Genomic DNA, 26,091 nt, shown 5'->3' on the forward strand with positions numbered 1-26,091 from the left:
ATTCCTCTTGTATCATAACAGACCTTGTGGCCAGATTCCCAGGCAGCTCCCACGTTTCATTCATGTTCCGCCACAGTGAAATACAAATAGACTGTCATAGGGTGAATCTGGGGATTGTTTCCTAATAGGTAAGAAAAGTGCATACTCAATGAATATTGTGGCCAGGACAATGTGTGTAATGTGACCTAATGGTGTTCCTTCTCATGCTCTTATGCTGAAAGTGCATATCCCTTACGTCCCTGGATACCGACATCATACCTGACTCCAAGGACAAGAAGTGAAAGGCAGTACAACAGGGCACACAGGACAAAGCGTTCTATCATAGAGGGGACCTTTGGGATCCTGAAGTCCCGGTTTTGCGGCCTCCTCAAGACCGTCTGGGCACTACTGTGCAGACCAGATACATGCTGAAAGATCTTCGCTATATGTGCCATACGGCACAAAATAGCAGTGAAGGAGGGTTTGCACGACATCCCCATAGAGCCCGAGTCTGACTCGGATGATGATTTACCACCACTACAGGTGCAGCAGGAAGGTACTTGTGCAGCAGAGGGGCGTGCACGATGCACAGAGATAACCAACAATTATTTCAGCGGTAAGAGTATTTAAAACAACTAATAATGAGATATCACACATGATGGTAATGCTTGGTGCAAAACTGGGTGACGACCTTTTATTCAGGTAGCAACAACATTGTTTCACTCAAGGATCAACTGTATCATTGTTAAAAAAGAAGCAAGAAAGTAAATAATGGCAAACAAAAGTAAGGCAAATCATTCCTCTGAGTGTACATTGGTTCACTTCTTTCGGCATCTGGGGATGGGTGCCTTGTCAGCAACACAAGGCTGTGGGACTATTGCAATGTCAGTCCCAGTAGTGTGTTGGCATGAATGCCTGGAACTGCATGCCTCCTTAATGGACTTGCCACTGAGGCTAGAGACCTTTTTGCTTCCAGGTGGGGGCAGGATGTTGAGGATACAGAGGTTGTGGGTCTGGATATTCTCAAGGACTGTGGTCACTTGCACCAGCCCGCGTGCAACATCCTGACAGCAGTGGCCCATGTCAGTCTAAATGTTCACAGTCCGCCCTGCTAACATTGTTGTGGCTACTGCCAAGGGGTTGATGGACCGGGTGAATGATCAAACCTTGTCAGGTACTGCCTGTGCCTCAGTCCCTGCATATGGTGCTCCTTCTCAATTACTGCTAGCCACCAGTCCTGCCCTTTCACCAATTTCTGCATTGACTTAGACATTCGTAGCAGATGCCTACTGACAGTCCATATTTATTTTGTCTGCAGGTGCTGGAAGGAGCTGATGGATCTCTCTAATTCACCATACACATGGGAACTCTTTGCTTGGCAGTTGGAGTAGGGATGATGGGCTGAGGGGATGGTGGTGGTGTGTCCTCAATGACCACATCAGTGTCAGTAGCCCCTTCGGCTGCAATGGCTCCTGACACATCCAGGCTGTGACCTGTTTCAAATGCATGTAAATAGTTTGTGTAAATAAATGGTTAATGTTTGCCCACAATGATGTTGTGACTTGGTTTCATGTGTTTGAGACAGATATGTTTGGTGTAGTCATCAGCACACAGTACAGCAAGCAACTGATGTGTACTACAACTCCCATGATGCATTGCCAGGGTGGGGCAAGCATCTAAATGGAGTTATTCGTGCTATGATGTATGATTTATGGATTTGCTAACATGTTTTGCTAGGTAGGTAAAGGGAAGTTGACTTACCTTGCCTGGTACTGGTTGGATTGGAGGTGTTGATGTCATCTACTCTCACCACACTCTCTTGCTGCAGGGTCCCCTCTATGACTGTCTCCATGGGAGTCGGAGGGGAGTGTTTTGAGGGTCCTCCACCTGTTCTACGTCCCTCAGCCATCCCACTGGCCGCCTTCTCCTTCGTGCGAGACCTCAGGTCATACCACCTTTTGCGGATCTCTGGGATGGTCCTCTGGGTGACTCCTAGGGAGTTAACCTTCTCCAGGATGCTTGTCCAGATCCTTGTTTTTTGGCTCTCTGGGACTGTGAAGGGGGCCGTCCCAAACAGTTGGTCCATATAGGAGACACATTCTTCTGTCAGGAGCTCCAGCTCCTTCTCAGAAAATTTCACTTTCCTGTACCTGCTTCCAGAGTTCTTGGTCCCATCTTCTGTAGCCATGGTGTTCTCCACGAATGGTGTGATGCACTGGCAGTAGTGATGCAGGAGCACCTGTTACTTCCAGTACCTTCTTAGGCCTCTGGGTTGTGGCCACACCCTATATTCCTAAACGCCCTGGTCTGACATCATCATTCTGCATCCAGAAAGCTCAGTTGCTTAATTTGCGATTTCCTATTAGGAAATCACAATTTTGCAATTTCCTATTTGCGAAATCGAATCCATAAGAATCACTAATTGTGGAATCGGCATTTACATACATACTGTTTTGCGATTCCCAAATAACAATTTCTATGGATTCGCCATTTGGAAATCCCAAATCTGAAATTTCATACGTATGGCCCATGGTCTCTTAGAGTGCCCAATCTGCTCCATATCACAGCAATTTTAACTTAAATATAAAGAAATACTCACATGTATCACAAGATATGCAATAAATATGAATTTGATGTTAGGCGGGTAAAGTAACAACACCCTCTGCTGAGTAAATTATGAAACTCCTGAACCATAAAAAAGTCTTACCATGAAATCAGTAATGGGGCCTTATTTGTCTGCAGTGCAATGTGTAAAATACTCCACCACCCTCTTGCATTATGCGGTTCAGCCGTTGCTATATAAATATCCCAAAAACAATAAACACATTAAAAAAATTAACTTGACGGCGATCTCACCTGTGGTGCTATAGAAGCATCCAAACCTAGCGAGAAAGCAAGGTTTTTCAACACCACAGCCTGTGAGGGGCATTCACCAATCTCTTGTGACTCCAATGTAGAGATTCTGAGCTCGCTAAACTACAACCAATGCAACGTTTGAGTTTATAGTCGATCCCAGCTAGTCACTCTCCGTGCAGCAGGTGAAACCTAGCGAGTGTTCTCTGCATCTCTACGACCTAGGAACCCAGATCTTGGTCAGCCAACACGAAGTGTAGGTGTCACCAGCGCTGAAGTGCCAGAGGAAGGCAAAGGAGCAGATGAGGGAAACTGGATGAAGAATCTGCTATGTAAAGGGGTCATCTAGTGCAGAGAAAAAAAAAATCTTTACCCAGTCCGGCATTGCCAGCAATCATCAGTCGGCATTCTAAAATGTTCCTTTGTTTGATGATGTCTGCTTTGGATTTTGGGTGATTTGTTACATAATTCACCAAATGACCCCTTCGATAAGACAGGCCAGAGGGGGATGCCCTGGGCAGCATCTTTTGGACGTAGGCACACATGGGACAAGGAAGGGAGGCAACAAAAGCAATGGTGTAGATTATTTCCAAGAGGAAATACAGGAGGCCACCAAGTCCTATGTATATATTGCTGACTTCAGTCATGTGGATTGCGGTGCCATGTTGGTAGCCACTGGCAGACTTAGCAATGGCACCACTTGTAACTGCTTCAAACATAGAACTGGCTGCTCTCTGGTACCAAAAACTAGCAGAGGAGTGTGTTCAGACGTAATTGTCCATTGGAGGAGCTCACCTATGAAGGCAGTTGTGCCAGACCTAAAATTAGACCCATGTGGAGGTCAGGAATGTGAAACTAATGCTTTTTTATGAATAGGTGGGGTCACTGGAGAACTCTTCTGAGACCTAAAACCACCCCTGAGCAGAAAGAAGAGCTTGAGATATTAGTTCACCGTGGGGTGATGATTGGAGCATTTTCCTCCAAGAGTCTTTAGAAGATCCAGATGAAAGAGCATCTGTGGTTCACCACGGGGCAAGTTCACTGAAGAGATGCAGAAAAGTCCATCTCATGCACCGGCACTAAAGTCAAGGAGGTGGTGAAGCGTTAGGTTTTGTAAATCTTCTGCACCTCTTTAGTAAGAAGAAGATACACACATTCACACAAGGAGGAAGTGACAGGGGTGGATCACGAAGCCCCCAAAAGGTCCTTAAAATATGATGTGGGTTAACTAATTGCCGCCATAAGTACATAGTATTTTTAAGGCTGCTAATAAGTGCTTAATTTTTGCCGGTGTTTGCGGCACCGGTAGTTAATTGTTAACACCAACACTTACTTATGACACTCAACCATATGGTGGCACTGTCTCCCCAGTTTTGTACAAAGCTCATTGGTTTAACAATTAAATACACATTTAAAAAACAATTCTAGAGCATCCGCCATTCTTACTGCTTTGGGTAGCCTGGAATTGTCAAAAATGTCACATTTATAGAAGTGTGATGTGTAGTAGAGAGCATTTATACTTGCATGTGGCAGTGATGGCAGTCCCAGTAGGTATTGCAAGTTGCAGTGGCCTCTTGAGCAATACTTTGGCCCATGGTATTTGTTTATTTCATTTCCAAACTACGCACTTGGTTACAGTGCCGGAGTCGTTACATATTCATCTTTTCCACAGAAGGCTAGGCAAGTCACCACTTGAGATCAAGACATTTAGTCATTTGTTTTCCCATGAAATAAGGGTGTGAACCACTTGATTTATGTCACAGCCAGAGGCTCTGTACTTTACATGAGCGGCTCACAGTATCACAGACAACAGCAATGGTAAAATTCAATTGACAGAACGAGTGCGCGTGATGTCCAAGAGCCAATTAAGAATACTCATTTCAAATTGGGGAAATGTTTTACAAGGGTGGGCGATCCTGGAGGACACTACGGAACACACTTTGTGTGAGGGGTTGCTGGGCCCAGCCCCATAGGAGGGGTTGCTGCGCCTTTCCTCTATTGGCATCCGCTACACAGTTTCCAAGCCAACTGCTACTGCACATTACAACACACAGGCCCTATAGTAATTATCACCCTCTGTCACAGGGGAGCAAGTATATCCTTGGAGAGGTGGCCAGCATGCCTTGGGCCAAAAGCGCCAGACCATCAACCTTCAAAAACTAAAAGCCCACCGTTGACCAAGGCTTCGGTGGCAGCTTGGCGAGTAAATGCACTGTTGTATGTTGTCTCCTGTGACTCATTTATGTGGCACAATACTGCAAAATATCGACTTCCACTATACGGTCAAGGAAAGTATACGTAGGCACATATAGATTCACTATTCTCAACTCCAGATCTACTTACTTTGCCGATGAAGTGGTAGCAGATGATCTAGGTGCAATTCTTGTGTTCATCAATATTCTGACCATAGTATTGTGATTCCCTCCTATCGTATGCTGCTATTCTTAAGGATGCCTGGGTTCCTTGGAGCCTACTGGAGCCTGCCGAGGCATATCCTCCACTCTGCAAGCTAACTAGAAGAGACATGGGAGGCACCTTGCTCTCTTAGGTGTTAGTATAACAACTTTGCATAATACGCAGAAAGGGGCTCTAGAGGGCACAACGGCAAGGGCAGCTTCACTCAAACAAAAAGCCTATGAAACACACAGACTGGTGTTGTTCCTAGATAAATACCAGAACCATTCCCTCCCTAAATATAGAATAGGGGGCTCCCATGTACTGTATATTGGATGTGTGAGATGCATCAAGGGCTTTTTGTTTTGGATAAAAACTTTGCATACCTGTGGATGTAAAACTGCTTAGCTTTGCGTATGAGTTCCCCCTCACTCTTGTGCTCGGATAAGGTTTCCACTTCTCTTCTGACTCACTCATAGACTTTGTAGGACTTACCAGCGTGTACCTAGATGTAGGGTACTGACAAGGCCCGGGTGGTGAACTCTGCTCTGTTTGTGGAGTTTGCAGAGTTTTCCGCACTCAGCGAAGCATGTGGAGTTCCGAAGGAGCAGAGTTTTTTCCTCACTGTTCTGTTTGAGGTCTTGCCATTGTAAAAGACCTATTGTGTTCAATACCAATACTTAAAGTGGGCTTTCGGTCAGTCTATTGCTTACTATTGGTTGGCTTTCTTATCAATGTCATTTACTTGCTTCCTACTCAATGGATTTCATGCCTCTTGGGTTTGTCCTTCCCCTTGAGCATAGCTTCTTCACCATGTTTTTGATTGGATAATTTATATCCCTCCACAGCTTCTCATCAGGAAACAATTTTTTATTTTTATTTTAGCATTCCAGTAAAGTACAAAGGCCTTCATGCTCTCTCTTTCTCTCCAGTGTGCCATGTCCCACTTCACATTCTCCACCCCTGCATGATACCCCAAGCTCGTTTGTTGCTTTCCCAGCCCATGTTTTTTCATTGCAGGACATGCACGCCTTTACATCATTGCTTTTTTTGACGATACCCTTCAAACATTGAAATTGTTGTTCATGGGTAAGGGAGGTGCACTCAGAGTGAATGTTTCTGTATAATTGTTACAGCCCTGATGAAGTTCCCTTGGCATCAGGCAACGAAACGCATTGGCTGTGTGCCAGTTTTTAAATGACAACTTTAATAAAAGAAGATTGATGGATTATACCTGTCTTTTTTGATTGACTTCACTCTGAGTGCACCTCCCTTACCCAATACCTTTCTTGAAACATTGGCACCCATCAGCGGCGGATGCTGGGAGCAGCTGCACCTAACTAAAATGTATGAAACTAGTGGAATTGAAGTGCTCAACCTTGGTCGGCCGTTGTTTGCTTATTCTGTTTTTCATGGAAATTGTTGTGACTCCTTGAAATAAAGCATTTCTCCTCACTGAGGGTCTCCAGGCTAGTTTGTGAAAGAAAAAATAATTCATGGCGACATATTTCAGTCCCAGAGTCTCTGTAGGGCGCCCACTGAACTTCTTTTTAAGGAGGCCTATTCAAGATCATTAAAAGACACTACTCTCTTGGTTTATGTGCATCTTCCCTGAACATCTATACTGCGACTGACAGAGCAAGCACCATGAAGGGTGACTGGATGAGGACTTGTCACAGACCTACGGCTAATGTTCAGCCCTGTTTTTGACAAAGCCGTCCTAGATTTCGAAGCCTTGCTCGTCTGACTTGAGTTATCCAAGTGTTTCTGGATTCTGGATACATGTTCTTCTGTTAACATCCCCGTATTGAAAAGAAAGGCCCAGGCCCTCTAAAAATGCCTTTAATAGAATTATTTTAAGGACTGCAAAAGGTAGGAGAATAATAGAGAAGCAGAGTTAGAAATCGGACGGTGGAGCAATGGACAAGCTTGAGGCCGTTGGGGTGGAGGTTAAAACGAGTGCTTAATTTGAGCCAGTGGCTTTCGGTGTTCAGCACCAGCATTTACTTGACAATACCAGGACTTATAACAGCTACCACATGGTGGCACTGTTTGTGAAACATAGAGATGACCACAACAACAGTTGTTTATTAAGCAAATAGACATTAAAACAACGAATACCTGGGGGGCCTTGAACAGTCTGAATTGTCACACTTGTAGCAGTGTGATGTCTAGTAGTTTTGTAAGTACTTTCATTGGCAGCGACAGCAGTGGCAATGATTGGTGTAAGTCAGGGTGGCCTTGCTGATGAGGGCCCTGGCACTTATTTTATTTTACAAATTAAGCACCAGTTAAAACCCCAGGGTGGGGGAAGCAGCAGACAAGAGCTCATTGAGTCATTCCATTAAAAAGGATTATAAAGAAGATATGCCCCGGGGGAGGGACATGCACATGAAGTGGCAGGAAATCCATTGAACAAGAAGCAAACGAGAGTGACTATTTGGGCAAACCAATGTTGAGCAATGGGCTGGCTCTAAGTCGAAAGTATGTTAACATCAGACATCTAAACGCTGCCTTTAGGCGAGACCTAAAAAGGCTATATGGAACACACAAGTTTTGTATTTTATAGAAATAAAGAGTGAATTCAGCCTAATGCTGTTATATTGGATAACACCACAATTTCATTTAAATTAATCAACTATTGAGACTCGCCTTTAATAGACCTTAACACAAAACAGGGGTTGCAATCAAAGCATACCAGAATACCAGACATGGTTAATCCCCTCTGTGTCTGGGCTCCAACCTCCCCAGCCTCCCCGACTATTGTATTCTACCACCCCTTCCCCAAGTGCTCTGACGTAACCGAAAAGAGACTCCGAACTCTCGCAAAACCAAAGTCGATGAATAGAAATAAAAAAAAGACCTTGCAGATGCAGCGCTCTAGAAACTTCTTAATAAATAGAAGCAAACGACCTCGCAGCATTAGCCCTATTCACAACCAGAAACCATAAATGCTTCTTTGCACAGTCAGATAAAAATGCATGTTTTACTCATTGACAATAGCTTTTAGAGACCAGTAATACAATAGGCATCCAACTTTGAGGGGAAAAATAAGACAATCCTTCCCCAAATATGAACTACTTCGAATGTTAAGCTAAACGAAGTTTTAAATGGCACAAGTTTTGAAATCCAAACTCCAGATACTTTCGCCTTCCAGATTACTCTGCTATAAACTGAAAATATTTCAGACAAAATAAGGCACGTGCAGACGGCCTGTAAACCATTCACCCATGTGTCCATAGATATTCTCTTTTGCGTCAGCTTGCACCTTGTACTTCCTGTTTCGATAAAAGATCGGTACGTGTTTGTATAAGAATACACTACAATTTGAATACCCTTTAGCACCCCTAGTAAGGTCAGGGAACTGAGGCACACATGAGGGACATGAATGGCCTAGAGTCACCCATTGTGATTGAAGGGGGGGAGCCGAAATTTAATACATCAGCCATGATGCTGATAAAGTGGACATCATTCTTTTCCACTAGGTGTGAACAGCTTGGTGGGTGTGGCAACAAATGGCACAGCCCAGAAAGGGTGTAGGCAGAGCAACTCGTCCAGTATGACATGCACCGTATTATGCAAACATTGTCAAATGTATCCTTTGCTATGTGAAGGGTACAACATGACATTTCACATGAAATGTACAATGTGAGAATGCAAAATCTGAAATCTATTAAGAGGTAAAATGCATTGTGTGATATACACCGTGATATATACAATAAGGTTGTTGCCATATGCAATAAACAAAGCGACATACATATGAAATATTCAGTGTGCTTACACAGATATAATCATGTGCAGTTTAATGGGGGGCACCATGCATAGTGGTGAGTCAAAAAATGCTTAAAATAAATGCAATTGTGTTCAATTTGCTTGCCCTTCACCTCCTCTGGAATTCCAATTTGATGCGGAGGACCACAGACAAACCTTTTTTCTAATGAGGCCAGTGCCACACACAGGGGGCGATTACGATGTTGTGTGGAAACTTTCCGCCCGACACGTCTCGGAATCGGATCCGACTGACTTGCAGTCGGCGGTTCCAACCGAGCGATTACTATGCGACTGAACACTGTTCAGTCGCATTCCCATTGATTCTTATGGGAGCCTGTGTTCTGCCCGACAACACAGGCTCCTACGGGGAAATGTTGTGTTTGCAGAAAACCCTGCACCCTGTCGTAAGCACCCCATTGTGCCAGACACACAGTGCAGGGTTTTAGAGGGGGATCCCTTGGGTACCTCCTCTGCACCCCAACCGGAGGCCGCAGGGTGAAGGGGTCCTGCTAGGAGCCCCCAAAGTCACTTTCCGACAGCCTTTTCGTGTCGGAAAGAACGACTCTGAAAGGCTGTTGGAAACCAACATCGTAATCGCTCAGTCGGAAACGCTGCCCACAGAGCTGTACGATGCGGTTCCGACCGACACGGATGCTCCGAGAGCCGTTAGGAACCAATTCAGAAAGACCGTGCGGTTTACAATCTGACTCCGAACATCATAATCGGTCGGGCGGATGGTAAACTGGCCGAGTCGGTCAGAAGGGTTCCGACACGATCGAGGACATCCCGAATGTCGGGAGGAGGCTTTCCGCCCGACATCGTAATCGGCTCCATAGTGTGTGTCAATCCAGATTTGTGGGAGCCACCAATTTCATCTGAGTGGGACCAAAAAATAATTGCAAAAATAATTTCTAATGAAGTAGAAGCAAGACTGCACCCTTTTTGTTGATTGGGTTTACTATCTACTCAGCTATGGTTTGAACACTTTATACCGCTACCTTTTAATTATTTTTTTTCTAATTAGTTTTTGCTTGGGCCCGGCAGCTGCAGAGTTTTCTGGGCTGATTGCTTTTTGGCCCCTGGTTCCTGCACTCTCCTCTTCCCTGCGCTCTCTACATTTTCGATTTTTTTAACTACTTTTTCTGAGGGTCGAGGAGCTGATCACTGCTACTGGGCCACTCGCTCTCCCTTTAACAAGCTGCATCCCACATATGCATTATTTTTTAATTTAATGGTCCAGAAAGTCTATCTGCTATCTTGATAAGGTAAATCAAAAATAAAGTACAAATATGACCAAAGCATAAGAATGTAGATGCATGGCAGCCAACTTTCAATGATTTTTCTTTTGTTTGAAGAAACATCATTGGCAGATGGTGTAGGACATCCACCTTTTCTGCATGGTCACCCTGGTTGTTTCGCCTTTTGCAGAACCCTATATTTGTCTGGCTTTAGGACTCTGTGCACCTTTAACCATAGTTAAATTGGCTTATTCCTGATTGGCAAATGTAACTTGCCAGTAAGTCCCTAGTATATGGTGTGGAAAGTGCTCCTAGGACCTGGATTATAAATGTAACTTGTGGAATGCAGCACCTATTGTGCCATCTACTACAGTGGCAGTGCAAACATAGCTACATGTATAGGCTGACAGCTGCAATGTAAGCCTGCAGTGAGACCTATTTAAAAAAAAAAACTTTTTGACAGTTAAAAACCTTTCTTTAAAATATTACTACATAGTCCCTGTGTAAGCTATTTAGTCCACAAGGTAGGGTGCGTGGTATTTAAAGTGGGACATGTAGAACATTAATATCACTGTGTTGTTACAGTGACAGGCCCAGAAAGTTATTTTCACTGTGGCAGGCCCGGCGATACTATGTAGAAAACCAGAGTGTAGATTAAAATACTAATACAGCTAACTGGGCAAAGGGACCAACAAGTAAACATCTATTTTTAATAGTTATTAAAAATCCATTTCAATGGTGAAGTTGCGCTTTTAATAAATATTGAGGAAAAGTAACATTTAGCAAGTTAACCTTTATCTGCCTGAAAGGTCAGATGACGAATTAGCATAAGCCTCTGCCATCTCGCAGCCTGTGCACAATCCTTGAATGAGGTGTGAAATGCCTCCCAGGAGCAAACAATAGGCACACCTGAAGTGACAGAGATGACTTCTCTGCGCTGAAGAGAATGCACAGAGTAAGGGCTGTCGGCCTTCTTTTCACAGCATCAAATAGCACTTTACAGGTTTGTTGAGACGCATGTAACACGTGGGGTGCATTTGAAATGGAAAAAACAGGATGCCAAAACAATTGTTGTAGATTCTTTGTCTGGTTGCTTAAGGACCCTGCTTTTGTCCTACCAGGCCTTTTTCTCTAGGTTTGTTTGGGGTACATTGCCAGCTTAAAACTGGATTTTAGTGTTATATCAGGGTGGACACTAGGACTACCATATTACACTCCCCACTCAACCCCTCACCTCAGAGTCCAAGCTTTGCAATCGTGGGTTTCCCCTGAGACATTGTTTTTTTTGGGCCCGTTTGCAGTATGGCAAATGGGAACTACTGCAAAATTAGGTAGATCAGGATCTGGGAACTTCACTTCATTGGCCAAACAGGAATTAGGAGTGTCTCAGGGTATTCCCCCACTGACTGGTGAACCCTAAAAACCTGGACTCTCAACCAGACTTCCATAGGAACACTTTCTGGGCCTGTGATCAGAAGAGGACTAGACTTGCTGTCTGTGACCAGAGAGGAGTCATAAAGGACTGCATGTGCTTCTTCTTCTACCCAGGGTAAAGAAGTGGATGCAATAGGTCAGTTGGCTGACCTCCAGTGTGGCTACAAGGAGACAACAAGGTACAAGAGTCATTTTCCTGGACCTACCCAGATGACACGCAGCAACTGGACTTGGACTGGACCCTGCGGTTGGCCTGTGTTTGACACCCTATGTGTCTCCAAGTGCAGCCCCTGGGGGCCTTGGAAGTGGACTCCTCTGGTTGGTTGGGACTTGAGAGACTAGGGCAGAAGGTGAAATATATATTGACCAGGACAAACCCTGTTAATGTATTTGACCCTCGCTCTGTCGCCGTCTGCCTCAAATTGCACCTAGGTCTTTGTCTACCGCAACCATTGACTATCATTGTAGTGTTGTGCTTTTTGGCACTATTTCTAATTAAAACATTTTACATTCATATATCCAGTACTATTTATGGATTTTTGTCAGTTTGGTGTCATTTAGTTTATTAAATGTTACTTTATGTTTCTAATTGAGCTTGGGATTTTTACTAATTTGCATTTTGACTTTAATACTGTTTTGGTACTGCATAAATACTTGACACATTGACCTCAGTTAAGCCTGTCTGCTCTGTGCAATAGCTACCAAAAGGTTTAACTTAGGTTAATTTAGTAACTTTGAGGGTTCACCCTGACAAGAGTTTTGATTACTCTTTGAGGTGAGCAGTCGCCACTCCAAATAATAATCACATTGTTTACAGATATCCACTATGCTTGAGTGTCAGGCCATGTTTTAACAAGTTTTCCTACAGCAAAAAGAAAAAAAAACATTCAGAGATGGATGCTCTGCATACAGATGTGTAAGTGGTGGCCATCTTTGAATGCTTTTTCATTCTCCTTAAGAAAAATCATTACAAGATAACTGCAGCGCCTGAAAACTCTAGGGAAAAAACATTGGTAAAGACAATGGATTTCACAGGAGAGACCGATTGGCTTTGCCAATGCATGTTTTTGAGAATTACTCATTTGATGCACCTAATATTGTTCCTCCCCCAAGTACATAACACTTTTACAGTTGTTTGAGTGCTCTGAAACAAGTCTGCACTCACTTTAGTTGATTGCATTTCCAATCTACTCAAAGGTGCTTTGAGGATTGTATCTCACTGACCAACTGCCTCAATCTAAGCACCCCTCTACAGCCACTCCACACTCGATGGTTTCAATTTTTATAAACAGCAGAAGCAGTACAAACCCTGTTCAATGAAATGATCTGTAAATGCTTTAAACCCCAACTTTCAATTAATGCCAAGTGACTTGGATTCACCTTGGACAGCAACCCCACCCTAAAGGACACATTAACAAAAAACACAAAGATGACCAGGTATAAGCTCTCTCTCTGAAGTAAGTGAAATTGCTTCTTCCAGAATGCAACTTGAGAACTGTTATTCAAGTGTCCATTCTCTCATATCCAGATGGTAGTCAACACCCTGCTCCATGGCCTCCCAAACTCAACAGGAACCCCTTAAGGGTATCCTACATGCCACGGCACATCTCATCCAGGGCCTGAAGAAAAATGATCACAACACCCCCTTCCTAATGGAACTCCATTGGCTCCCCTTGCCAGTCCTCACCATTGTCAATACCAGCTCCATCTTTTACAAAACCATCACAACCAGCATCCCAGCTTATCTTGCAGACTAGCTCGCCACATCTTGGCACACCCAGGACAACATCAGACTGCAGACTAAGAAGTGTAAAAACAGAAAAAAAACAAGACAACAGACCCTTTCCATCTATGCACTGAAGATCCGGAACAACATCTCCGTATGCAACAGGACTACCTCGGCACTGCTTCATTTTAAGAACGAGTTACCAATGCACCTCTTTAACAAGCACTACATACCTATGCATTAATAGTCCACAACATAAGCTACCTCTCTGATCACTCGTTGACTGTATGATTGTCTTTAACCCTGTACAGCTCTCCAGTGCCTTTCAGCCACGTTTACGCGATAGTAATACCACAAACATACACACATCACCTTTTCCACTCCAGTACATGCTCTCCCTTATTTATCCTCTCACTTCTATATAAGTTACCCCGTAGTTATCATCCCCCTAATGTGCATCCTATCAACCACTATGCACACCCTCTCAATCCACCCTCTCCATACACACTGTCAAACAGGAGTAATGCTCTCTCATCTAGTTTTGAAAGATATTTTGCATCTGCTGAATGCATTTTGTAAAATCACTGAAACCAAATACATGACCTAAGGATGCTCTTTCACTTTCCTGTTTATATGTCATTTCCAGCATGGAATGCTTGTCCGTCATAGGTATAACTATAACATCAGCACTTTCACTCTATGCCTCAAATGGTATTGTTTTGACTTATACTGGGTGGTCCCTTGTGTCTGGACACAGCTATACCTCTCAGAAGAGCTTTAATTAGAGAGAAACACTTGCCAGGGTTGCTTTTATTCATTTCAGGTTGGCTTGGATTGTATTTTACCAATTCAAAGCTGTAATACTGTGCCTGGAGTGGTTAAAGGCTTTTGTAATTTTACAGCTCGGCATGGATAGCACTGTGCTAATCCTATGCTTAAAGACTTTGCTGTGGAAATGGCAAAATACTTTGTCCCTTTCTATCTCGGCGTGGCAGGCACTGTGCTAATCCTATGCTTAAAGACTTTGATAGAAAAGCAGACATTTGAGGTGAGCAAATTTAGAGCATCGCTGGTGGTGAGAGTGCTCTATACAAGAGCTGCTTTCCACCTAAACTCGAGAACTACCCAGAGTTCTCTGCTTCTTTTTTCCATAATTTATTTGTCACTCTGCGCCTGAAAGGCTATTGTGTTACATATATATATTTGTGCTGGAACACAGGTATAGACCACAGCGTGCTGGTATTGAATTCAGTGCAATTTTATTTCGTAAATGTATAAATATATATATGAACTCTTTTGTAAGTTAGAGTATTTTGTAAATAGTGTTCTTATCGATGTAGTTTTGGAATCATGATTGTAAAAGATGCTCGTAATTTTGTATTAATTACACCCAGAGTGTATCAAATTTGAAAGGAAACATATGCAATATAAAATTGATTTAGTGTGGGGTGTTTTAACACTTCAGAAGGCATTTTGGAGCCTCAGGAATCTGTTGTGGATTAGGCTACTGGTAAACAACAGGAAGCATCCATCAACACCAATAATGGCTTGGCATCAAGAGGACTCACTTTTCAATTCAAGGACCTCCACTACTATTGGGAATAAGTATTTCCCAACCTCCGACAACACGTCCAAATTTAGCCAGGTCCTGGGCCTCTTAAATTTCAACTAAAACAACCTGCAATACAGCCCTTCATTGTCTCAGACAAAGTATGACACCACAACTCACAAAAATAGTCAGGGAAGTAGATGTGAGCAGTGAAAAGTGAATGATGAGAAGGCACCTCACGTACGCAACACCAGGAAGGCTGCCAGCTGGTTCTCGCTGGTATGCCCACGTTTTATCATCATTGGTTGCCAACTCATAAAGATAAGAAAACTAGTGTCCAGTAAAGGCTCTCGGATGATATGAATGGTAGTGTAGGAGTGAATTCCTATCTGACCCAGGACCTGGCTAAATTTGGACGTGTTGTCGGAGGTTGGGAAATAGTTATTCCCAATAGTAGTGGAGGTCCTTGAATTGAAAAGTGAGTCCTCTTGAAGCCAAGCCATTATTGGTGTTGATAGATGTTGAGTGGAGGGCGGCTTGGCATTTTCCCTCTATAGCTCCTAGTTGAAAAGAAACAACAGGAAGCAGCCAACTAAGAGGTCATAATGTTGTCTTCCTGGTCCCATGTGTTTCTTGTACATGTCAGATGAGGAAAGGAGAAAGGGAAATATAACTCACATGCATATTAAGGACAACTTATAGATTGCCCCATAAATCATTTCAGAAAGCATCTTTGTATTAACTACAGTGTAAGGTGACTGAAACTGGAAATGATTCAGCTCCAGAGACTTGGGTCAGCCCCAGCTCCTCAGTGGTCGATCATCTGCAGAGTGATGGGGCAGGAGGGCTGCTTCTGTCTCCAGTAGCGGCTGCTATGGGGCCGTGATGGTGAAGCATGCGGGGAAAGCCAGCAGGAGGGAGGGTTAAAAAAAGAAAGAAAACAGCACTTCCCTGGCCGCTGCCTCTCCTCCGTTCTTCTTTCAACAAGGACATCGCAACAGGAAGCACCCAGGCTCCCAGTCTCTCCCAGCCAATCATGGCGCTGCTGATAGCAGCATTGTGATTGGTCTGAGCACCATGGTTCGGCACTCAGAGAGGGAGTGGAAGCCTGGGTATGTTTTCCACCCAGACTGTAATGCAGCCTGGGTGGAGAACATGCAAAGTGTGCATGACTGTTTGGCCGGGCTGAGACCGCCGGCCAAATCATCATGCGCACTTAAGTGCACATACCACTCTTCTCCCGCTGGCTGACAGCCCAGCCCTGCTCTGCCCCTTAAAAAAAAACTGGACAAGTACTGTAAAAATAAAAGGAAAATATCGGTATGGTATTATCATTTTATTTTTCGTGTGGGGCTGCGCTCCTCTGCTTTAGCGGAGGAGCCGCCGCTGTCTGTCTGAGGTGCCCATGAAGCAGCAGCACTATGGCTGGTTTCAAGAGTGGAGTGGTGCACCACCTTTTATGTGTGAAGAAAGTTGTTTTCAATAAGTATCACAGTTTTTTAGTTGTCTTTAGACAGTCTTTTATTGTGAAAATCCCAATGTAGAAAATTGTCAGCCTATGCGTTTCGTTCATAGCAATGAACTTCTTCAGGGCAAAAGTAAATGTGGCGTCTGGGTTGTGGTGATCATTTACAGAGCAGCTGCGAGGGCCTCCTTGAAAAGGGCTAGTGTGCTGCAAAATCTGTACGGACGAGTGAAGAGCAGCCGTCAGCTCTAATGGATATTGTGATTGATTATCATACAAAGGGAACACAACAGGGGAAGTGCGGTCAGTGTGTCCGCCGTTGTCCGTCTCTGTAATCTGCTTGCACTATGGCTGGTTTGGATGCTTTGGAGACCATGGACAGCCTCCGACAGGATTCATGGAAGAACACACAGGAGTAAGTATGTGATACGCAGTTAATGTCAAGCATGGAGTATGTATAAGTCACACTTCATTCATCGCATTGGATGCAAGTGTGGTCTACCATTGGCGATCAGAGACACCTCGCATATAATCTAAATCACCACTGATCTAAAGCAGTTGTGCATTTTAGCCCAATTATTTAACATGCATATGGCCAGCCTCTCACCTTATCTTGATACTTCCGCAGTTTATACACCAGATCTGGCATTTACTTACAAAGGATTGCACGAATCAGACCAAAAGTCGAAAACGGGTCTAATGGCATAGCTAAGGAATTAAGCCTCATTGAAAATCATGGGGGATATTTACAAAGAAGTGGCGGAGTGAGGGTTATCCGTCATGGCTTAAAGCCTCACTGTGCCACTTCAGAAAAGCAAGGCTGCACCATATTTACAAGGATATGGTGCAGCCTTATGTTTCCCCTGCGCTGGCGCTACACTTAGCGGTGTAGCACCAAAGCAAGCAGTCTTGCACCATATTGCAAGGGTGTCTGCTTGCAGGGGAAGATTGTTTATGGGATGGAAGGTGAGCAAATGAAAAGGTTTCTTTTCTTTTTATAGGAGTAGGCGTTGGTCTGTGGGACCACTGCCTGCTCTTAAAAAGTGAAGTCCTTCACACACCCCTTCCTAATACCGACCCGTAAACCCAATTTGCGATTTGGTAATAGGTTACTGATTCGTAAAATAGGATTAGTACATGGCAAAAGGCACATAAACAAACTTGAAATGCTGGTTTGTCTTAATGCAGCACACATGGAAGTTACAAAATGTCTTATATTTATCGATTGTTTATGTGCAGGAAGAGTCACCTTCCTACACATTAACAATCCAAGGCATTTTGCTTTTTCCATGTGTGCTGGACAAGGCAGCACACATGGATAAAGCAAAAACGAGGAGAAATAAAGCATTTCTCCCCGTTTTGCCAAGTTAAGACCAGGTTTTCCCTGGTCTTAATTTTGGTGCTGCCTCCTATGTAGGCTGCCCTTGTAAATAGGGGGCAGCATCGAAATCAATGGGTGTTGCTATGGAACGCTCACCACAACACCCACTGCCCACCCCTTTCACGTTAAGTACAGCGTGAAAGGGTGCCTTATTTACAAGGCAGTGTTAAACCATGTTAAGTGGCTTAACGCTGCCTTCTAAATAAGGCAAAGCCCCTATCGCCATGGAAACGTCACAAAAAGTTAAATTCCCGAGGCGATTTAGTCTTACGATAATAGAGAGCCGAAGGGGGTAGCAACTGAAATCATCTCTCCATTATTAACCAGCAGCCTGGATCTCAAGCAAATCTACACTTTCAGGGGTGATCACAGAAAGCTATGACAGTAGGATATGGCTGATAGGATTTAACCGGTATTTTGGGGGTTTGTTGTTAACCTAATTGTGAGGGAACACAATGCCAATGCAGCCCCAAATCTAATATACAATGAATTGGTCAAGTGGCATTTACAACAGGACTCTGCTGACAGGAATAAAGCCAACGACAAGGTGAAATGAACATTGTTATTCAACTTTGAAAAAATACATTGCCATCGCAAAGGATGCACTATGCAATTTAGGGCCACATGTGCAAAAAGTTTTAGCGATTGCAAATGAAGAGTCAAGCTATTTACGACTGCTAAATTGCCTTTTGCCATGTACTAATCCTATTTTACGAGTCAGTAACCTATTACCAAAAAGCAAATTGGGTTTACGGGTCAGTATTAGGAAGGGGTGTGTTAAGGGCTTCCCTTTTTAAGAGCAGGCAGTGGTCCCACAGACCAACGCCTACTCCTACAAAAAGAAAAGAAACCTTTTCATTTTTGTTTTTGAAATGCATCCCATTTTCCTTTAAGGAAAACGGGACGCTTTCCCCCCAAAAAATATAAGATTTTTTGAAACAGCAATCACAGACGTGGTGGTCTGCTGATCCCAGCAGCCAACATCCTTGTGATTTTGGACATCCCCAATGGGATGCGAATTGTGACCTGCCTCATGAATATTGTGACTTCCTAATTGCAAGTAAAAAAACTCGCAATTAGGAGCTCGCAAAATTTTGCGATCGTATATACGGCCCAAAGTTGGGTTTCTGCCAAATTATCTTAATGTTATTTTTTCTCCCCCAGAAGACTTACTCAAAGCCTGCAATATAGTATTATGGAATAAAGTCACTATTTTATGGGGCTTCTCGATATTGTACCAACTACCTACAAGAGCACCATGGGGTCACTAGTAGTAATAAGGACAATGTAAATTGAGATAACGCGACTAAAATGTGATTCTGTTTGCCTTTTTTGGACCTTAATGTGAGGTCACAATAAACCCCAAAACTATATTAAAGAAATTAACATTTCTATAGAGAAAGAGAAGCTGGGATAAATATTAAGGGTGGATGATAACATTTGGTGGTAACAATTTAGCATTTTATTTTTGTAACACCTAAAGCGTAGTAACTGAGTACATGCTGATGCTCTATTAAAGGGGGCACTTCAACAAAGCGTCTGACAAACACTTGTATTTTGTACTCTTTCCTCGCGTTTTGATGTAAAGGCTATTCAAACCTCACTAAGGATTGCTTCGTGATAAGGTAATAGGATCTAAGGATCTGTTTCAACCCTCCCAGACTCTTTAAATATTACACAGATGTACAGAATCACTCTGTAATTTTAATTTTACTTGTTAAAGCAACCTGTTTTTTATTCTACATTTTTAGTGTGCTTCTTTGTGAAGAGCTATTGGTGAGAAAAGACCAGACGAAGCCTTGTGTCAAAAGAAAAATAAATGATATAGTAAGTTTTTGATGTTGGGGCTCACATTGGCCAAGCGACGGTTCGCTATACGATGGTTGTCCCCGAGAGCTCCCATGTTCGCTGAGTGGCTGAAAGAGATGGCTGAATGGGCAAATGTGGAATGTGGATACGCAGAAAACCCGTAGGGACAATAAAATGGAGGATGATTTGCGGGCATGGGCTGTAATGCTTACTGAGCTGATGGACCCCCCAGATACTTGTCCTCCTTGAACTAAACTGGGCGGGAGGTTGGGCCCATGCATGGAGGGAGGGGGGATTAGTGGTCATAGGTGATCGGGACGAGGAAGTCGGGATGGGCTCTGTTTCCAAAATCTAGCTTAATTGTTGATTCACTATGTTGTACTGTGGATGGGACAGGGATGCGGGGTTCTGGGTGGGTAGAGACCCTGTTCGGTGCTGAATGTATATTGTTATGAACCATTCTGTCACTATGCTGACCTGTGATACTGTATGTAACCACTGATATAAAGTGGAAATAAAAACCTACACACAAAAAAAAGCTTTGTGTCATCAATCTGGTCAGTTCCACCAGGGTTTGCTGGGCATAGGAAAAGGGACTGAAGGTGACTGAAGGTGACTGACTGTAGGCCGAGTGCTTTACAACAAGTGATCCAATGACACAAAAACCATACCATGGAATAATTAGCTCTTCCCAAAATGTGTCGTGTGGACCAATGCCCGAATGTGACCATCTGTAACAAAACGGGTGCTCATGTAAAGAGCTCTGATACCGGATATCTTCAGGTCGAGTTTGTGCTATATAAAACATTTTTTTTTAATGCACAAAACTACCCCCTAAACTTCCCCACAGATTCTGCAGACTTACCTTCGGGCGCCTGAAGTGTGTTAGCCACATTCGCATCCACAGTGTCACCACCCTGTCTGTTGGCTGCTGGCCGAAGAGTAGGATTCTCTTTGCTCCTTGACATGACACTGTCCCTGATCAAAGACATGTTCTGACCTTTCAGCATCTCCAAGTCATTAAGGCTGGAGGTTACTTTCTGTAGAATACCCACTAGCTGGGACTCCCAGCTTTGAGCCATCACAAGCAGTCCACCCTGAGACTCCACTACCAACGCCTCCAAGGTAGCCTCTCGGCCAGCCTTCCCCTGCATCCGTAAGGCAGAGGAAAGATCTGGGCTTCCCCTGCCTGGTTGGATTGTCCTTTTGCCAGAGTCTACTCGTGAAAGTAACCCGAGGAGGTCCATATGCAGGTTAGAGACCTCAGTTGATACTTCCTTTAGATTCTCTGAGGCCCGCTGGAAGGGATCGTCCTCTCTGTCCACTTGGTTGGGCCAATAGAGCTTCATAAAGTCCTGGTTGGCCAGAGCAGAGTTCCAGCTACTGCTTGAGTAATCATCTGTAGATTCATCTTCACCGGGAGAGGCATAGACCCCGCTGCTGGAGGAAAGCTCAGCAGAGCTCCCCGTCTGCGACTCTGAAGACAGGCCAGTGAGCCCAGCTTTGGGGTTCCTTCCTGTTCTCATATTTGAGGGATCACCAGTAGCAGCACCTCTTTCCTCAAAGTTTTGGCCGACCTTCTGGGGAGTCTTGCATTGCCCGTCACCATTCGGGCTCTGGAACCCGAGCAGGCCCTCTCCGTGCGACTCCTTCTGGCTCGCTGTACGCACACCCGCCTTTGCATCCTTAGGCCCCTTATCCTCTCTGGAGAATGAACCTGAAGACACCGGTGTAGAACAAAAGGCAGATTTTGCTGCCAAGCCCTGGCCATGCTTCGAAACTGATCCAGGGGGTGAATGACTAAATTTAGAGAGTTTCTTGCTGATGCGGTCTAGAACTGGACTGGGGAGGCTCTCTGTGGGTGTCGAGGGGCTGGACAAGGAGGGCAGGTGCTTGCTTGTCGGGGTGGACCCACCATGCGACTTGCCACTCTTTCTATGAGGTTTGTAGAGAGGATGAGACGACTTGTCCGAAGAGGAATCAGATCTTTCAAACGTAGGAGTTGCTGCAAGTAAAGACAAGAGACAATGTTATACTACAAATAAGAGTATGGCTAGAAAGACTGCATAATAGCATGAGAACTAGAACGAAAGACTTGTACTCATATCTGTAGCAAGCAGGGAGGGGACTTAAACATGTATTGGAGCCCCCAGGTGACCCTGTGTGCATGTATCGGAGAAATGACAATATAGTACAGAAGCATGGATGAGTATTCATATAAGCAAACTTACTGGCTGCGTCTAGATGAAGAGTGTGGAGATCCCATTTTAGACGTAGGTTAAAAAATTTGATTTTTTTCTGCGCTTAACACATGAGAATTATGGGTTTTATGCTTATTATCTGTTGGATACAAAACTGTACCTCACGTATATCCACTTGCAAACAAAAGGCACAATATACCAACAATATACCAACTTAATGTATTGCCAATAAAGTTTTTTACATCCAATCATTGACTTTTGTTCGTACAGTGCATTCAGCCGTGGCGCACATCTATTTCTACAGTTTACGCAACACATTTTCTACTCGAACCAAGTGTCTTGCGAGCAAAAGCTATTTTATCCGTGTAAACATAATAAAAACTGAAATTATGTGTCACAGGCATAGCATAATCATTGGGTTTTATGCAAGATTACGATTGAGCAAAAATATTTGCGCACATCCCTACCTCATATGTGCACAAACAAAAAGAGTAAACACTGTATGCATGTCAAGGACTAGGGGGCCTTATGCACTTGCTATGTACTGGATCACTGATGTGTTCCCCTCTATAGGAGCACAGTAAAACTGAATTAGACCCTAATTTGGAGCACTGAGTAGACGCTGTATATGAAACAGTGAGTAGACCTTGCGCATGTGTACAGAAGTATTGAGGAAACATATGTACATAGGAGCACTGAAGCCTCATATGTGTATCGGTACTGAGGAAGAACGTCCGGAGAAGCACACATGGAAACTCGGGACACCTACTGTCTAGGTTTCTAGAAGGCCAAGCACCGCTTTATGAGTCTGGTTATATTTTTAACTCATTGATTTATGTCCCTCCAGCGGACTTCTTGCTAATGTTTGAAGAAAGTGAGAAAAACAAAAAGGTGCATTGGAATGCTTGAATTATCCTCAGCCCCTGATAACTACTTGGGGTGCATTCCAGTCCATCAGGTTTGCCCACTATTGCACTCTAAACAGAGACCAGCTACATGGAAATCAATGTTGGTCCTGCTCTAAAGGGAACAGTCCAGCTCAAACTACCAGACAGGTCACTTCCAGATGGGAACACGAGCAACCCCAGGCCGCATTGGGCCTAATTAAGTCTCATCGGGGAGGTACAGCTTGTGTCCGATGGCACATGGATCACAGGACCCCTATCTGGGTATACCCGTTCCACTTAGAGTGCTAAATTAGGAAAACAAAAAGGTGATTGGTGGAATACACTGTTGATTACTCAGGCCACACCTCAGTTCCTCATTTTGTGTGGTTGCTGATGTTTCTACCAGGAAGGATCCTGCCTGGTGGTTCAGACAGGACTGTTCCTATTGGAGCAACATGAAGACTGATTTGCATATGACTGATCTTTGGCAAGAGTGTCAAAGTGGGCAAAACACAAAGTGGTACACAGCATGGAGGGATGGCTAGTGGCTGACGTTTTTCATACATTTTTTCCATCAGTTTATTGCTTGTTGCAGAAAACGTCCCATTGCGACGGTATACGCCAAGGTGGATCCTGTGCTCACAATGTCATAGAACTCAAGCTATACGTCACTGGTGAGGCCGAAGCAAGCCCGAACTGGTTTAGGTTGCTTGCGTGCCTTTCTGGAGATGGCCTTCAATAGCAGTTTGGGCTAGATATTTCCTACTGGGTCAGGACCAAGACGGATTTGCATATGGCTGGCCTCTGTGTTTAGAGGGATAGTGGAAATAAAAATAAAAATCAGTGGACATGGATGCATCCCCGAACGATCACCAGTTTCTGGAATTAGTTCAACTATTCCTTCCATGAATTTGTTGTCTGTTGCAAACATTTGAAGGCACCAAAAGTAATTATGAGAATTATAAGAATTAGAATGACCACAGAGTAACTGGGAATCTGGCTACAGCTGCCCCCATTAACATGGAGGTTAATAGGGACAGAAACAGGGATCTCTCTCTCTCTGACCCCAACCCACCCCCAATCCTAAAATTGTCAAGGGGTTGCATGAGGAGATTAAAGGGCTTGCTTATGTGATCAATAGCATGGGATAGCCAATCAGAGAAGGCGCTGTGCCGTCTGTCACCACAGGGGGGGAATCACGACTGAGGTGGCCAGGTTCCAAAGCCACACATTCTCCTTAAAACTCCCATCTCTTAGTTCACCAGCTGGGGATAGCTTGGGACATGTTGGGATCTGCAGCACCGAGCTCTGCAATCACTTCCTGCCACTAAATGGAGCAGAGAGACTGTCTGTTGAGTCTTTTTCTGACAGTTCATTCTGGGACCAATCAAACTCTTCCTGGGGGCTTATAGAGCCTGATCCCAGTTCCCAAAGATTCTGAAACCAAGTTAGTAATTTGATTATTTGTAAAGGGAGCTTTAACCCTAGAAGCTTTTATTGGCGCTTTAAAATGGAGTCTAGCAAAGCAAAATCAGAGCAGTTACCATTTGAAAAGTCATATCTTAAGTTCACGTTTGTTTGTTTGAAGCTGTAGACCTAAGCATGTTTGTGTTTTTTTATTTGTGACTCTAAGGCCAATGCAAATTTGCATTTGGTTAATGAGATTTAATCCTTATAAACCACCCGGGTGATCCAAGATCCTCTTGCTTTGGTGTGGCTTCAGGTATTTGGCTAAGATCCAGTGTCACACGCTTGTCGCAGGCGATTTCACACACCTCATGGGATGTCACCACTTAGAAGCAGGTCAAAGAATGCTGTCTTAATGTCTTTGACACTGAGAGACAAGGAGGATTAACAGCATAGTTTGGTACACAGCTAGGAGGGGCAGAGGCTTAACACGTTTGGTCATGGGGTGGGGAAAATAACTAACTACACACCCTTTGGAAAATGACCAACGAAACGTACACTAAATCCGTCCTCCTCGCTATCAGGGATTGTCACAATTTACTCTGCCTCTTAACTTTATTCGACACATCTTTAACAACTTCAATCACTTTGATAGACTTTGGGCTTCAACAGAACATTTAAAAACAACTTGAGTAATGTTCTAAACAACATGGTTTCATATAAAAATAGAAGGAGAATCCCTGGGTATAGTTCAGTCTTTTTGGACCTGGATGCCTATGGAAAATCTTGGTCTGAGATATATAAAGAATAAAGTACCCACTGCCGTACATTCTAAGGATAGTGCAAGTCACACGGGAGGCACAGTTCCTTTATAAGGTCAAGGACCTCCGAGGTGACTTGCAATATCCTTAAAATGTATAGCAGGGGGGACTTTATTCCTTATAATGCACAGTTACAACATCATCCTTCCTACAAACTGCTTGAATCCTTAGTGTGTGCATTTTTCATGAGAGATAGGATGTTTGCAAACATAAACATATTTAGGGAAAATCTGTAGTATAAAATTGAAAACATCAAAAAGCAGTTAATAGATTTGATGTAAAAAAGATATTACCATTAGTTTAATACAAATAATATATTTGTGTATCAGGATGTGTAGAAGCATGCAGAGAGATTTTATTAGTTCTATAATTCCATATAGTGTTCAAAAATAAGCATGTTGCCATAAATATATCCTTTCTGCTTAGCACAGATTGTGTAGAAAAACAGAGCAGGAGTAAAAAAAAAGACATGTTTTGTTTTCTTATTTTAAAGTGTCCATTTAATTAAGCTTCATGTCCTGCCTTTTGCCCTCAGCCACTGTCTCTGGCAGCAGGCACTGTGGAGTCAGAACTTAACTCTGATAAGTTATTACAGTTAAACAGCTACATCATTTCTTTATTACTGGCCTCTAGGTGCGTCACAAATGGCCTGTATTAAGAAGTTAGAGACAAGCTTTAATACAGGGATTGCAGGCTCTTGTATTATACCACAGATTATCAATAGCTCCTTAGGCTGGGACAGGATACCAGCAGCGCTCTCACAGACCACTAAGGTTGCTGGTGGAGTCAGTCCGAGGCAGACCATGTCCCTCTTCGACACTCATGTATCCCACCCTCGGTGATGGGTGACTGTAGGCGCCAGGGCTCTGAGGTGCTGTACGGGTGCTGACTACACTCAGCTCTTGCTTGAACTCTGAAGGAACGCAGAAGATGAACCCCAAGAGTGAAACAACCAAAGAAGGACAGGGTCATCTTGGACAGACAAGCTGTGTTTTAATCTCTTCTTCAGAGGCCTAACGCTACCCAGTCCAGTGGAAGAGTTAAATCATGGGTGTCACATTGAAAGCATCATTCGTCAAGCCACATCAATGTGCTGACGTCTTGTTACTGATCCAAGGTGCTGGGGGAGAGTAGTTTGGGCTCCTCTTTTGTATTGACAGTAGGAGTGCGTTATAA

The 26,091-nt window shown here is 43.8% G+C and overlaps 1 protein-coding gene across 3 annotated transcripts in view; it reads right to left on the minus strand.

The window, feature by feature from the left end:
• LOC146811368 (uncharacterized) overlaps positions 1-26,091 on the minus strand; it is a 155,339-nt gene that overhangs the window by 90,771 nt on the left and 38,477 nt on the right. For all 3 annotated transcript variants that reach the window (XM_085618485.1, XM_085618484.1, XM_085618483.1), the window contains exon 3: positions 20,465-21,604. In XM_085618485.1, coding sequence (XP_085474611.1) covers positions 20,465-21,604 — 1,140 coding nt within the window. The remainder of the gene's footprint in view (positions 1-20,464; positions 21,605-26,091) is intronic.

Source organism: Triturus cristatus, chromosome 7, assembly GCF_964204655.1.
Source record: "Triturus cristatus chromosome 7, aTriCri1.1, whole genome shotgun sequence".
Taxonomy (NCBI): domain Eukaryota; kingdom Metazoa; phylum Chordata; class Amphibia; order Caudata; family Salamandridae; genus Triturus; species Triturus cristatus.